Source organism: Lepus europaeus, chromosome 16 (genome assembly GCF_033115175.1).
Source record: "Lepus europaeus isolate LE1 chromosome 16, mLepTim1.pri, whole genome shotgun sequence".
Lineage (NCBI taxonomy): Eukaryota > Metazoa > Chordata > Mammalia > Lagomorpha > Leporidae > Lepus > Lepus europaeus.
In genome coordinates, this window is record NC_084842.1 from 1,504,055 (window position 1) to 1,519,386 (window position 15,332).

General features: G+C 45.1%; 1 protein-coding gene across 3 annotated transcripts in view; it reads left to right on the forward strand.

Moving 5' to 3' along the window:
* Nucleotides 1-15,332, forward strand: part of KAT6A (lysine acetyltransferase 6A) — a 120,001-nt gene that overhangs the window by 70,071 nt on the left and 34,598 nt on the right. For all 3 annotated transcript variants that reach the window (XM_062213661.1, XM_062213662.1, XM_062213660.1), the window contains 5 exons: nt 335-450; nt 1,039-1,120; nt 3,918-4,053; nt 5,278-5,594; nt 7,429-7,547. In XM_062213661.1, coding sequence (XP_062069645.1) covers nt 335-450; nt 1,039-1,120; nt 3,918-4,053; nt 5,278-5,594; nt 7,429-7,547 — 770 coding nt within the window. The remainder of the gene's footprint in view (nt 1-334; nt 451-1,038; nt 1,121-3,917; nt 4,054-5,277; nt 5,595-7,428; nt 7,548-15,332) is intronic.

Below are 15,332 nucleotides of genomic sequence, written 5' to 3' on the forward strand. Positions count from 1 at the left end.
ACCATAGTTTGTATTCATATAAGTATATATGAACGTATACATAGCAGCATGTGTACAAACATAATGCTTTCATGTCACCTGAATGAGAATTTGGGGTTTGTCTGGTTTCTAGTCCAACTGTGAAGAGGTATCCTGAATTCTGTTTGGCATTGATGTAATAGAATTGTGATACTCCATCTTGATAAGAGCTGTGTGCCAACCCTCCAGGGACGCTTTGCTTTATGAGATATATATTTTGTATTTAAGAACATGGACTCTCTGTACATTGTTTCTTTAGTACAATCACAAAATAATTCTTGATTGTTTCATTCATGAATCTTTTTCCTCTTAATAGGTCATCCATCCTGTTTAAAGTTTTCCCCCGAGTTAACAGTGAGGGTTAAGGCCTTACGGTGGCAGTGCATCGAGTGTAAAACATGCAGCTCCTGTCGAGATCAAGGCAAAAATGCAGTGAGTATCTGCCTTCCCGAGTGGCTGTTTCATTCCACAGTAGAGTGTGCAGCTAGTGTCTCCTAAGCATGACTGTTTATTTTTCAGTCACTGGTTCAGTAGAATATAGAATGGTAGCCTCCTTAATTTATATGTCATTACGTTAGAATACTTGCTCATTTAGACTTGGATTCTTCTGGGTCATTTGTGAAGTGTCTGACTTAGATTCTTGTGCAGAAACTAAGCTACTTTCAGGGACTACTCCTGAAATGTCTTGGAGCTGTCTGGAGGCTTGCGCTCAGGAATGGTCCGTTAGTCTGTTCATTACAGGGCAGCCTTTTAAAAATGGATTAGAGCAGATCGTGGCTAGCTCACTTCTGGTTGTTGGATATACCTGAAAGTAATGAGACTACTTTAGCAAAAGATCGTGTTTGCTAACTGAGACTGCTGCATGCAAATACAGGAAACGGTATTTTGGTACCTCATCTCTTTGATGTCTTTGAAGTTCCCTAGGTTTTAGGAAGTCCTGATCCCGACATTTCTGTTTCATAAGGCTACGTGGAACCATTCTTTCCTTTCCTTCTCCTTTATTTATTTATTGTTTTTAAGGATAACATGCTCTTTTGTGACTCGTGTGACCGAGGCTTTCACATGGAGTGCTGTGATCCACCACTGACACGAATGCCCAAAGGTGAGACATCTTTTCTGAAATCAGATTGGGAATATGAATATGCCTTATGTGATATCTCAAAATACTGCCTTCTTTAAAGGAGGGAATGAAATTATGTTAGCTCGTGTTGTGATATCTCTAGGTGTCTAAATGCTAAAGGTACTGCCTACTGTTACTCTATTCTTTTGACTCCGGTGCTAGGGGAGGTCTTTGGTTTGAGTGCATAATTGCCATGGAGAGCCATCTTACCATATGTTTATGGGTTCTCTAAAAGAAACATTCAGTTAGTCACTCCTGTTTTTTCCTATCACAAATTCCATTTCAACTCTGCTTTTGCGCTTTATTAGTAGATGCCTATTTGGAGAGAGTTTTCCTGCTAATGGAAAAGGACTCGGCCTTAGGTTATAGCTGAGAGATCTGCTTGAGGCTGTTACTTGAATTACTCTTAGGCTATTCTATTCATTGCTACCTTTTGAAAAATCTTGAATTTGCACCTTGTAAAAGAATAAATACTAACCTTTTCATTTATTTGAAGGTTGGGCAAGGAGCCTTCTGAAACTCCTTCAAAATAAAAAAGATTTTCTTTGGACTTCTTTTCCTGTTATTTAACTCCCACAAAAGAAGTTTTATAGCGGCTTAAAGCAGGAAACATTTTATTTTTAAATTACTTCATATTTAGAGAAGAGTGGCAAAAATAGTACACATACAGAAAAGCTCTCCTTATATTTTTTCCCGGCTTCTCCTAGTGTTATCATCTTACAAAACCACAGTAAATTATCGGAACGAGGACGCTGCTGTTGGTATGATGTAGCTAATCTGTAGGCCTGGTGTCTGGTCCTGGTGTGGGATCCTGCATCACCTTGAGTGTGCTGCCTCACCCTCGTTGCTTCCCTCAACTGTGTCACTGCTGGCCTTGTCACTCCTGAAAAGCACTGGTCAGCTACACCACAGAAGCCCCTCAGTTGAGGTGCTCTGAGTTTTGACAGTGCTGTGGAAGTGATGTGCGTCACAGCAGGGGGTGTAATAGGGATGCGTCGTGTCCCTGGTCACGTTAGCACTGATCCTTTATTACAGTGAGGAAACCTCTCTTTTCCCCTTTGCCCATCAACATTAGTATCTGTGCATGATTCTGATTTTTAAGATTTATTTTATTTACTTATAAGTCAGAGTTACAGAGAGAGAGATATCTTCCATCTAATAAGTCAGAGTTACAGAGAGAGAGATATCTTCCATCTGCCGGTTCACTACCCAAATGGCTGCAACGGCTGGGGCTGGGCCAGGCTGGAGCCAGAAGCCAGGAGCTTCTTCCAGGTCTTCCACATGGGTGCAGGGGCCCAAGGATTTGGGTCATCCTCTGCTGCCTTTCCAGGCAGTTGGGCAGGAAATGGATCAGAAGTGGAGCAGCCGGGACTCGAACAAGTGCCCATATGGGATGCAGGTGCTTCAGGCTTGGCCTTTAACCTGCTGTGACACAGGCGCTGGCCCCCTGTCCATGATTCTTGGCTGTACCAGTTATTACTGGGATGCTTGTGTAATGGTGATTTTGTCTTTCCCTATTTCTACATTTGTTAATTGGAACTCTGCTATAGGAAAGAGCTTATCCTTTCTCCTGTGTGTGTGTTTTTTTTTTTGTTTGTTTGTTTTGTTTTGTTTTCCATTATTTGTACATTATGGATTCATGGGTATTTTTCCAGGGGTTAACTTCCATTACTCAGATTTTTTTTTTCTTACATTGTCATCCATATTTGGCTTTGCTATTGGGAATTCTTCATGTTGGTGCCTGTGTCTTTTTGACATGCTTTCATTATTTTTGAATGCTTGTGTTTTGGCACTACAAAATGTTTCAGTTTATCTTGTATCTTTCCTGTCCTACCTGGAATCAGCCATTTCTCTATGGATACCTGGTTTCTTCCTCCCTCCCTCCCTCTCTTCTATTCCTCCTTCCTTCCTCCCGATATTAGACTCTAATGTCTGAGTCCTAGATGTAAAACAGGTTTTTTTTTTTTTTTTTTTGCTTTGTTTCTTAATTATTGATTTGAGAAGTAGAGAGAGCACACTCCAGTTCACTAGCTCATTCTGCAAATGCTCACACTGGCCAAGGGGCCAAAGCCAAGAGCCAGGAACTCAGTCCAGGTCTCCCAGGTGGGTGGTAGTCATCATTACTTCCTCCCAGGGTCTGCACTGGCAAGGGGCTGGAATAAGGAGCTGGAATGAGGAGCTGCAGCCAGGAGGCAAACACAGGCTCTTTTGATAAGGGACATGGGTGTCCCAACCAGCATCTTCATCACTAGGCTGCATACCTGTCGCTTTTTAAAAGATTGATGGAGGCATTGATTTGGAAAAGTAAAAGAGAGTGCACACATGAGTGTGAGCCTGATCATTCATCTGCTGGTTCATTTTCCGAATGCCTGCAACAGCCCCAGGTGGATCAGACCAAAGCCAGGAGCCAGGAGCTCCCTCTGGGTCTCCTGTGTCAGTCATCTACTGTTTCCTAGGCGAATTAGCAGGAGCTGGATGGGCAGCAGAGGATCTGGGACACAAACTGGCACTCTGATACGGGGCTCAGTGTCCCACGCAGCAACTTACCCACTGCACCACCAAGCCCTCTGTAAGCAGAGTTCTAACCAAGAACCAGTGGCCTTCGTCCCTGTGTGAGCTAGAGGGCACGTGAGGGCCCCTCCCGCTGACTTGTAGGGTTGCATGTGTGCGTTTTCATGTTCACTCTCGTGGGCGGCTGAGAGCCTCACCTAGACTCCGTGAACTCATTCAGTGCATTTGTAGCTGCTGCAGCTTCACCTGGAATTTCCTTTATTTTTAGGCATGTGGATATGTCAGATATGCCGACCTAGGAAAAAAGGACGAAAACTTCTACAAAAGAAGGCAGCACAGATAAAACGGCGCTATGCTAATCCCATAGGACGTCCAAAAAACAGGTTAAAGAAACAAAACACGGTGTAAGTTGTACTTGTGGCAAGGTGAGGGGAGAAGAGGATAGGGTTTTCTCTACAGTGTAGGATTCACTTGTTTTCTTTATGAAAAAGTTTTCCATTGTCGCAGCTGGCGTGTTCACATAACACTTAGGAGCCTTCAGTGAAGTGCCAGGCGCTTCACTTACATCATTCAGTCGTTAATTCTCCCAGCAACCCAGTGGAGTGTGGGTACTGTTGCTGCTTGTGTTCTTCAGAAGAGGAAGCTAAGGCGTAGAGGGATTAGCTGGTACCAGGTTACATAGTAGGTGTGGAACTGGATTAACACCCACACACTCTGGCACCAGAGTCTTAACCTTTAACCCTGCCTTACCATTGCTTCTCTTATACAAAACACAGGAGAGAAAAATGTAAGTTTTGGTGGTATTTCCCAAGATCCTCTCCTGACCCAGGAGTTGTTCATGTTAGTTATACAGATCACTGGCAGGGTTCTTCCCTGACAGCCAGATCCCATTTTTGTGTTCTCCCGATGTAAAATAATTTGAGTGTTTTCATCTATTAGCAGACATCAGAAATTGTGGACTAGGAAGCTGGGCTATGACTGGAGGAGGTGGGGCACGATTCAGTAGCTAGTTCTTCTGTATTTGTTTTCACTGTATCTACTGTAATTCACCTTTGCTGCTTTGTAAAATATCTTCAAAAATATTACTTGTGTTTTCTGTACTGAAGCTCGTTTTGAAAGTAGTGTAACTGAAATGAATGAATACTGATAATCTGAATTACACAGACCAGTATTGTAGTCCGTGTCTTTAACCTGAAGTCCAGTTTTATTTTTTCCGTCAAATGCTCTTGGGACCCCTCGCTCTAGGAGGTGAGCAGTACCTCTCGAGTTGGTGTGGAGATTGCGGTAGTCGCAAGCTCCATACCTGGAGGGTCCTAGCTCTGCTCCGACTCCGCATACCGGTGGAGACACAGGTGCTTGGAGGCTGCGTGGTTTGTCTAGGATGCACAGCTGAGTCAGAAATGGCTTTTGATTCCTAACGTAGGGTTTGCTTGCTGTGAATGGCAAGGCTGCCTGAAGACAGGTCTTCCTCCCAGTGGTATTCTCACTCAGAGCTGATTTATAATGTACAGGACATTCTTGACTGTGGGTGTGTATGGAGTTTTTAAATTGTGTGCTGCAGACTAAATAGAAACGTTGTAAGCCTTTCTTTTTAATAGTTGCATTTTGTCCCCTCTGTGATTCTGTAGGTCAAAAGGTCCCTTCAGCAAAGTCCGCACTGGCCCTGGGAGGGGACGGAAACGTAAGCTCACTCTCTCCAGCCAGTCCGCGTCATCCTCAGAGGAAGGCCATTTAGAGCGAATAGATGGCTTGGACTTCTGCAGAGAGAGCAGTGCCCCCTTGAAGTTCAACAAGAAAACCAAAGGGCTCATCGATGGCCTTACCAAGTTCTTCACCCCTTCCCCCGATGGCCGGAAACCCCGGGGGGAGGTGGTTGACTACTCCGAGCAATACAGAATCAGGAAAAAGGGCAACAGGAAGTCGAGCACTTCCGACTGGCCCACAGGTGAGACCATGCAGCCTGCAGCCTGCAAAAATGGATTAGTAGGAGTAGCACTCATAATCTGGAAGAGGTTTTTACTTTATTGTAGCACTGGCTATGTAATATGAGAACGTAGTAGAAATACATATTTAGATGACTAGGTTCGATCACTGCGGCAGTCATTTTGAGGCCGAAGATGAAGTTGCGCGGTGGACCAGTAGGAGCTCTTAGGGAAGCTCTGGTAGAGCCCAGACAACCTGCCCGCAGAAATCTGGGAGTAGCCTTGAATCAGGGTCAGCTTTGCACTTCCTAGATTGCTGAGTAAATCGTGTCATGAGGTTTTGGGTGCTCGCTTTATTCCTGGAAGGAAATTGGAGAAAGTGGGGGTGGGTCAGCTGCTGTTGATGTAAGCATGAGATCCAGATTATATGCATATGTAGCTAGGATAAGGCTGTGGAGTTTTCTGCTTCAAATTTTGTTTTCATGGGTGTGTTGAGAGAGAGAGAGAGAGAGAGAGAGAGAGAGAGAGAGAGAGAATGACCTGCTCCAGAGAGAGAGAGAGAGAGAAAATGACCTGCTCCAGAGTATTTGCTATGTTTCTGGCTCAGTTCCCTGGTTTTAAAAGTAGAAAGCATCTGTGGAGAGGGCTTAACAGTGTAGCAGATAATTCAAGTCAGAGAATTTGATTAACTGTCCAGATGATTAAGATTAAGAGTCCCGTAGCTGAGCCGTAAGTTCAGAGAACCCACCAGGAAGCGGAGAGGCCTCTGAGGAAAGTGCAGGCATGACGTCTCGGGGTCACAGGGGCCACAGGCACAGTGTGACTTCTCTGCTGGAGGGGAGGCCCTCAGCCTGCGGACCCCGACTGGTAAGTGGCCGTGTTCACTGCATCTCCTTCCTGCTCCTTAAGACGTGGTTCATCAGCCCAGAGCAGCAGAGAAAATCCTCAGCGTGTCGTGTTCTCCTTTTTAATGCTTGGTTGATTGGGTTTTCACCCGAGTGGCAATCAGCTAATTCCAAGGACTTAAGACTTCGCATGTCTTCGTCAGCCGTTGAAGCTATAGATAAGCTGCAGTCTGAGCATGTCTAAGATGCAGGCAGTTTTGGCTGATCTTAGGAGGAAAGAGTCTGAAGACATTCCCTAATTTAAGACATTTTTGAATTATCCATTTGTCCTGGAGATTGAGAAGAATCTAGAAAATTTTAGGATGAGAACTTGTTAGAGCAAATGTATAACATGTGTGAGAACCAGTATTAAGCTCTTATTCTTATGAGTTTTGGAGTTCAGCAGCCAGTTTGTACAATATTTTATACTGTACTGCCAGTGCCTGCGTCCACCCATGTCCTGCACTAGGGGGCGTGAGAGTTACATAGTCAAGTTACCTTTGGACTGTACTTGCTCTTTTTTCGGTTTGGGACTATTGTCATCAGGAATCCTGGTCCTTTTGCTTCTGGTCCCAGCTGAGCACAGATAGTGTATAAACGTGGTTGACTTGAAAAGAGCTGGCACCGATTGGCCTTTGCAGCCATACTCACACCCAGGAGACGAGGCCATTAGCAGTACTGTCTTCGGATATATGAAATAGAGTTTGTGCTTCTTAGACTTTTTCCTGTTCTGCCTATTAAAACATAATCTGTTTTAACCAAGTTTAGATTTGGTTATGTAATGTTTATAGGAAGCTTTAAGTGTTTTCACTCTAGGGTAGATGTATGTAAATATTCATTACTATTAATGTGTTTCTACGAGTTTTTTTAAATGCTGTCCTCTCCTTTGATGTATAAATAACGTTAAGATCTTAGTTTAGAATGGCGACTTCTGATAGTACAAATCACGTACGAGCCCTCTCTGTGTGTGCAGACAATCAGGACGGCTGGGACGGCAAGCCGGAAAGTGAGGAGCGACTCTTCGGGAGCCAGGAAGTCATGACGGAGAAGGACATGGAGCTGTTCCGTGACATCCAGGAGCAAGCACTGCAGGTAAAGTCGGATGCGCAGGTGGACAGGCAGGCAGCTTGCTCGCGGAAGAGAGGCGGGATTAGTTACGCTGTGGGTAAAGCAGCAGTGGCACTTTACCTGTAAGTTCCTAGAAGAGCCGTGGTTTTTGTGTGTATCTAACTGTTGGTTATGCTTTTCCTTTCAAACCTGTCACTTCTTTGGTTTTTCAGATAAACACATTGCTTTGACGCACAGTGTTAAATGAGCTTCGTTTATTTGTTGTCTGTCTGTATGAAGAAGAGTTTGGGATTTAACCAAAAAGCAAACAAAAAATAAGCTTCTTGTAAGCGATAAATGCCCATACTCATTAATTCAAGAACTATTTGTTAAAAGCTTCTGTCTTAATCCACTGTGATACAAAGCAAGATACAGATGTACAAAGAGCCTGCTTATGTGCCTGATGCTGGCGGTGCTAAGGTGAATGACAGAATCCTTTCCCTCAGGTAGAGTCTGGGAGCAGACTTGTAAATCCTAATTTCATTAATGTGCAAAATTCAATTACAGAATTCACAGTGTTAGGGAAGCAGGCACTTGCCTGTGCCTGGGGCCGTCAGAGGAGGACTTGCTGAGGAGCTTTTTTTTTTTTTTTTTTTTTTTTTTTAAATTTGATAGGCAGAGTTAGAGAGAAAGGTCTTCCTTCTGTTGGTTCACCCCCAAATGGCTGCTACGGCCGGTGCACCGTGCCAGTCTGGAGCCAGGAGCCAGGTGCTTCCTCCTGGTCTCCCATGTGGGTGCAAGGCCCAAGCACTTGGGCCATTCTCCATTGCACTCCCAGGCCACAGCAGAGAGCTGGACTGGAAGAGGAGCAGCCGGGACAGAATCCGGTGCCCCAACTGGGACTAGAACCCAGGATGCTGGCGCCGCAGGAGGAGGATTAGCCTAGTGAGCTGCAGTGCTGGCGAGGAATCTTATTAAAATGTATGGAGTAGTTTCTCAAGATGACAGGCAAGAGAGTCCTATATAAACAGAAGGGCTCCTACATGGGGGGCAGGGGTCCCAGCACTTGGGCCATCTTTTGCTGCTTTCCCAGGCCATAGCAGAGAGCTAGATAGGAAGTGGAGCAGCCAGGACTTGAGCCAGTGCTCATATGGGGTGCTGGCACTGCAGGCTGCGGCTTTAGCCACTTCACCACAGTGCCAGCCTCAGGATTTGGGGTTTAATAGTAATGTGAAACCATTGAGTATTTTCTCAGAAGGAATTAGCAAGATCAGATTTGTGTTGAAAATGGGTTTGGAACTGAGCAGGGAAGCCACTTTATGGGTGTTTCCGGTGATCTGGAGGACAGAAGGTAGCTTGGGCAAGAGATCACGGTGAGAACGGGAGAAAAGGAGGTGGATTGAGAATGTGTTCTGGAGGTGGAGTCAGCAGAACTGGATGATAGATTTGAGGTGTGGTTTGAGGGAGCAAGAGGTTCTCAGAGGTGACTTCTGGGTTCTCTAATGTCATGTAATTGAGAAAGTGGTCTGGAAGCTAACTCGAGTCCACTGATGAGATCAGAATATAGATTCTGTGTGTGGAGTGTACTCTATATAATATAGAAAAGATTCATGAAGATAATTCGGGGTCAGCTTTGAGAGCATAGATACGGCTTGCTAGAATCTGCTTCAGCTTAACGTTTCACTATCAGGGTCTAAGGCAATCTTAGAGCGGCACCAGCTGGAAACGGGTGAGAAAGGAACTCATCCAACAACAACCCATCCTTTACTGGGTGCCTACTAAGTCCTAGAAACTAGCACAGATACAGCAAAGTAAGAGACAGTTTCTGTTCTGTTAGAGCTCACAGTCTACTAGGAAACCTGTTCAAAAAAGTAAACTGATACTTGCTCATATGGTTATCTTGATCAGTTATACTTTTGTGTGGAACATTATCCAGACCAAGAATTATTGAAATCTTAGTAAGATTTTGTTTCGAAAATGGTGATTCATTAGTTGGTTTAGTTTTGTTTCTTTTAGTTACGGGAAGTAGAGACATAATAAACTTGGGACAGTGTTCTGTCATTAGCTCTATGACATATGCTTGTGTAAAGGAGAACTGTCTCACAAAGGAGAAACGGAAGCATTAAAAAAGAGGAGTATAGGTTTTGTTTTAGAATTTTATTTAAGTTATATGTAGGAGCTTGTTGATAAAATGATGTTTCCATATGTAAAGAATTTCCACTTTTTCTTTTAATTGATTTACAATAATTGTACTCATTTATGGTATACACTCTGGTATTTTGATACATGAATACTGTGTAATGATTAAGTCAGGCTAATTAGCATATGCATCACTTCAAATTATGCATTTATCTTTGTTAGGAACATTGAAATCCTTTCTTCTGGCTATTTTGACATTTATAATAAATTATTGTTAACTGTAGTCACCCTAACTGTTCTGTAGAACATGAGAAATTTACATATCTTTATTTTTTAAAGATTATTTATTTGAAAGAGTTACAGAGAGAGAGGGAGAGAGCGAGAGAGATGTCCTCAGTCTGCTGGTTCACTGCCCAGATGGCCACAATGGCCAGGGCTGGGCTAGCTGAAGCCAGGAGCCAGGAGCTTCTTCTGGGTCTCCCATGTGGGCGACAGGGGCTCACGCACTTGGGCCATTGCCCACTGCTATCCGAGGCCATTAGCAGGGAGCTGTGTTGGAAGTGGAGCAGCTGGAATATGACAGCCCATATTGGATTGCCAGCATTGCAGCGGCTACTTGCTACACCAATGTTGGCCCCATGTCTCTGTATTTTTGTACTCGATAACCACTTCTGTCTCCTCCCCCCTTCCCTCCCTCTGTTAACCACCATTTTTGAAAGCTAGTTTTGGCGTGGCATAATTTTAAGATGGTCCCTTGGCGCTTTTTTTTTTTTTTTTTTAAACAGGCAGAGTGGATAGTGAGAGAGAGAGACAGAGAGAAAGGTCTTCCTTTTTGCCGTTGGTTCACTCTCCAATGGCCGCTGCGGCTGGCGCATCGTGCTGATCTGAAGCCAGGAGCCAGGTGCTTCTCCTGGTCTCCCTTGTGGGTGCAGGGCCCAAGGACTTGGGCCTTCCTCCACTGCCTTCCCGGGCCATAGCAGAGAACTGGCCTGGAAGAGGGGCAACCAGGATAGAATCCAGCGCCCCAACCAGGACTAGAACCCGGTGTGCCGCTGCTGCAAGGCGGAGGATTAGCCTGTTAAGCCACAGTGCCGGCCTGTCCCTTGGCTTTTTAAAAAATATTTTTTTCCCAGAATCCTTTATTTAAGGGATACAGACTTCATGCATTTCATAAATACAACTTTAGGAACATAGTGATTCTTCCCACCCTTCTTCCCTCTTCCTTCCTATTCCCACTCTTATTTTTTTATTTTTTTATTTTATTTTTTTTGACAGGCAGAGTGGACAGTGAGAGAGAGACAGAGAGAAAGGTCTTCCTTTGCCGTTGGTTCACCCTCCAATGGCCGCCGCAGTAGGTACGCTGCGGCCGGCGCACCGCGCTGATCCGATGGCAGGAGCCAGGTGTTTCTCCTGGTCTCCCATGGGATGCAGGGCCCAAGCACTTGGGCCATCCTCCACTGCACTCCCTGGCCACAGCAGAGAGCTGGCCTGGAAGAGGGGCAACCGGGACAGGATCGGTGCCCCGACCGGGACTAGAACCCGGTGTGCCGGTGCCGCAAGGCGGAGGATTAGCCTAGTGAGCCGCGGCGCCAGCCCCCACTCTTATTTTTTACTAAGATCTATTTTCAATTAACTTTATACAGCTAAGATTAACTCTATACTATAAAGAGTTCAACAAACAGTATGAAAAAAAAAAAAACCTCAATAGTCAAGACAATGTCTGTTCAAAGTCATTGCTTCTCAAATTGTCAGTTTCACTTCTATAAATTGCCTTTTAGGTGCTCTATTATTATTAGTTACCATGGATCAGGGAGAACATAAGGTATTTGTCCTTTTAGGGCTGGCTTATTTCACTAAATATGATGTTTTCCAGTTTCATCTATTTTGTTGCAAACGACAGGGCTTCATTTTTTTTTTTTTTTTTTTTTTAAGATTCATTTATTTGAAAGTCAAAGTTACACAGAGAAGGAGAGGCAGAGATAGAGAGAGAGAGGCCTTCCATCTGCTGGTTCACACCCCAGTTGGCCACAACAGCCCGAGCTGCGCTGATCTGAAGCCAGGAGCCACGAGTTTCTTCTGGGTCTCCCACGCGGGTGCAGGGGCTCAAGGACTTGGGCCATCTTCTACTGCTTTCCCAGGCCATAGCAGAGAGCTGGATTGGAAGTGGAGCAGCCAGGACTCGAACCGGCGCCCATATGGGATGCTGGCACTACAAACATCAGCTTTACCCGCTACACCACAGCTCCGGCCCCAGGATTTCATTTTTTTAACCACTGTGTAGTATTCAATGGTGTACATATCCCATAATTTCTTTATCCAGTGTTATGTTGATGGACATTTGGGTTAATTCCACATCTTAGCTATTGTGAATTAAGCTGCAAAAAAAATTTTATATATATATATATGTGTGTATATATATATATGCACACACACACTTATTATTTGAAGGGTAGAGTTTAGAGGTGGGGTTGGGGATGTGGAGAAAGAAGGAGATTCTTCCATCTGCTGATTCATTCCCTAAGTGGCCGCAACAGCTGGGGCTGAGCCAGGCCGAAGCCAGGAGCTTCTTCTGGGTCTCCCACGTGGGTGCAGGAGCCCAAGGACTTAGGCCATCTTCCACTGCTTTCCTAGGTGCATTAGCAGGGAGGTGGATCAGAAGCAGAGCAGCTGGGACTTGAAACAGTACCCATATGGGATGCTGGCGCTGCAGGAGGTGGCTTTACCTGCTGCTCCATAGTGCTGGCCCCGAAGTGATATCTCTTGATACTGGTGAAATTAGGGATAGAGGAAAGGAGGCTGTTTAGTGTATTAAGGCACTCATCCGTTGGTTGTAAGTCACATGTTCAAGGTTGCCTAGCTGTATTTTGAACTTCATTCGTGTGACATTTTAGCACAGTTTTCTAGTACTTGTAAAATTCAAGTTAAGAGCCTAGGTACTAGAAACGAGCAAGCAGCCAGCTCAGTTTGGGTTTGTTCAAACCCTCTCTCTGCTGAGTGACCTTGATTAAACAAGTTATTAGATTTGTTGAAAAGGAAACGAGCACTGAGACGCCCATGTTTCATATCAGAGTGCCTAGTTCAAGTCTCTGACACCTGTGCTTTCTGTCCAGCTTCCTGCTCGTGCACCTGGGCGGCAACAGTGATAGCCCAAGGACTGGGGTTCCTGTCACCGACGTGGAGACCTGAGTAGTTTCTGGCTTCAGACTGGCCAACCCCAACTGTCGTGGCCATTTTGGAATGAACCAGCAGACAGAACATCCCATCCATCCTTCCACATCTCTCTCTTTCTCTTTATCTCTGTCTCTCTCACTCTGCCTTTCAAATAAATCTTTAAAAAAAAAGATTTGTTGAAAGGGTTAAAGCTGGATTTTTCAAAGCTTTTCAAGCACTGTATCATTTGTGTAGCAAACACTAGCTCAGTGTGAGCTGCTGCTTGCTCTCTTAGTTGTAGGTTGTAGAAATACACAGATCAATAGAAAATGTGTCTTTGCCCTCCAGTTGAAACATTTAGAAAGAGTCTATGGCCATACCACCCTGGATGCGCCTGATCTTGTCTGATCTCGGAAATATTTAGAGAGAAATAATTAGAGCCATGTGGTTAGTGTTAGGTACTCTCCACTTTCTGCTTTCTGTTATTTTTAGCATTTATGCCCCCCTTTTTTTGCATTTAATGCAATCTTACTACTAATTGCTTGCTCTCATTTCACAAATGAAGAAATTAAAGCCTTAGGATTATCTTCTTACCTGGAGCTGATGGATGTTGAGTATTGGAGTCAATATTTGAACCCAGGCAATCCACATCTAGAGCCTTAACTCTTAATTGCTAATGTGTGTTAGAACGTCACTGCGGAGATGCATGAAGATGCTTTGAGCGAGAGCAGGAAGGCATCTGACGGGGGATATTAGGGAAGTCTCTGTGGAGGAGGTGACAGTTGAGCAAGGTTTACTATTGCATAAGAGGAGGAAACACTGCAAACAGTGTAGCTTGGATATGAGAGATCTTATGAACTCTTGGTGCTACAGGTAGTTTGGCTGGCTGGAGGTCAAGGAGGAGATGAGTTTGGAAAGCTGCCAGGTCACCAAGAGACTTCCATATTAAGAACTTGGTTCTTCATCTTGTAGGTAAAGTAGCTCCTTAAAATAGTTAAGTAGAGCTTAGAGCTCTTGGGGAAGCACTGCGGTGTTTTAAGAGAGTTTTGTGATCATGTTTGTGGTTCAGAAACTCAGCTGTGGTGACGCTGTGTTGAAAACACAAACAGGGACATCTGCCAGTCAGGTTATCACAGTAGTAATAGTGATAGATTGAGAAGTGACTAGGACCAGCATCGAGGAGGAGGGGAGAGACAGTAGGCAAAAATGGATAATCTCGGGGATCTTTTAAGAACAGTTGAGGGGCCGGCGCTGTGGCATAGTAGGCTAAGCCTCTGCCTATGGCACCGGCCATCTCATATGGGCGCTGGTTCCTGTCCCGGCTGTTCCTCTTCTGATCTCACAGCTCCCTGCTGTGGCGTGGGGAGGGCAGTGGAGGGTGGCCCAAGTGCTTGGGCCCTTGCACCTGCCTAGAAGAAGCTCCTGGTTCCTGGCTTTAGATAGCCCAGCTCCGGCCGTTGTGGCCATTTGGGGAGTGAACCAGTGGATGGAAGACCTCTCTGTCTCTCCCTCTTTCTGTTTGTAACTCTACCTCTCAAATAAATAAAAAGATGTAGTATAGAACAGAACGATGCGGTTTTGTGTTGGGAGTTGGGGCTGAAGGAGAGGGCAGAACTGAGTAGGTGCCCGGTGTTTGATTTTGAGTAGTTGATGCCCTCAACTGTAGGAGTCTGGGAAGATGGAGGAAGAGATGGTGCTTAAGTCGGAACCTTTTGTGCAACCTGCAGAGGAGGGCCTGGGTCAGCTGCTGTGATTAGAGTGGAAGTCAGGAGGGCGTTAGGTAGCAGGTGTGCCATGGTACAGGCACATAGATGGTAGTTGAAGCCACCTGGTTCATCACTGAAGCCATTAATGTAGGTAACAGTGATCTGGTTTTTAACAATGTGTTTATTTGGCAGGAAGAGTGACAGAGAAGGGTATAGGGAGGTGGAGAGAACTTCCATCTGCTGATTTACTCCTAAAGTGGCCGCAATGGCCAGGGCTGGTCTCATTCAGGTCTCCTGTATCAGTGACAGGGGCCCAAGTACCCAAGTACCGTCATCCACTACCTTTCCAGTCACATTTGGGAGGTGGATTGGAAGCAGAGCACTGGGTTGGAAGCAGTTGAACTGGCTTTCTGATATGGAATGCCTGTGTTGCATGTGAAAACTTAACCTACTGACAACAATGCTGGCCCTTAGATAACATTCATTTAATAAATATTGAGGGGCCGGTGCTGTGGTATAGCGGGTAAAGCCACCACCTGCAGTGCCCGCATCCCATATGCCTGCTGGTTCAAGTCCCAGCTACTCCACTTCCAGTCCAGCTCTCTGCTATGGCCTGGGGAAGCAGTAGAAGATGACTCAAGTCCTTGGGCCCCCGCACCCACATGGAAGATCCAGAAGAAGCTCCTGGCCCCTGTCTTCCGATCGACGCAGCTCCAGCTGTTGCAGACAACTGGGGAGTGAACCAGTGGATGGAAGACCTCTCTCTCTCTCTCTCTTTCTCTCTCTCTCTCTCTCTGTAACTCCGAGTTTCTAATTAATTAATTAAAAAAAAACC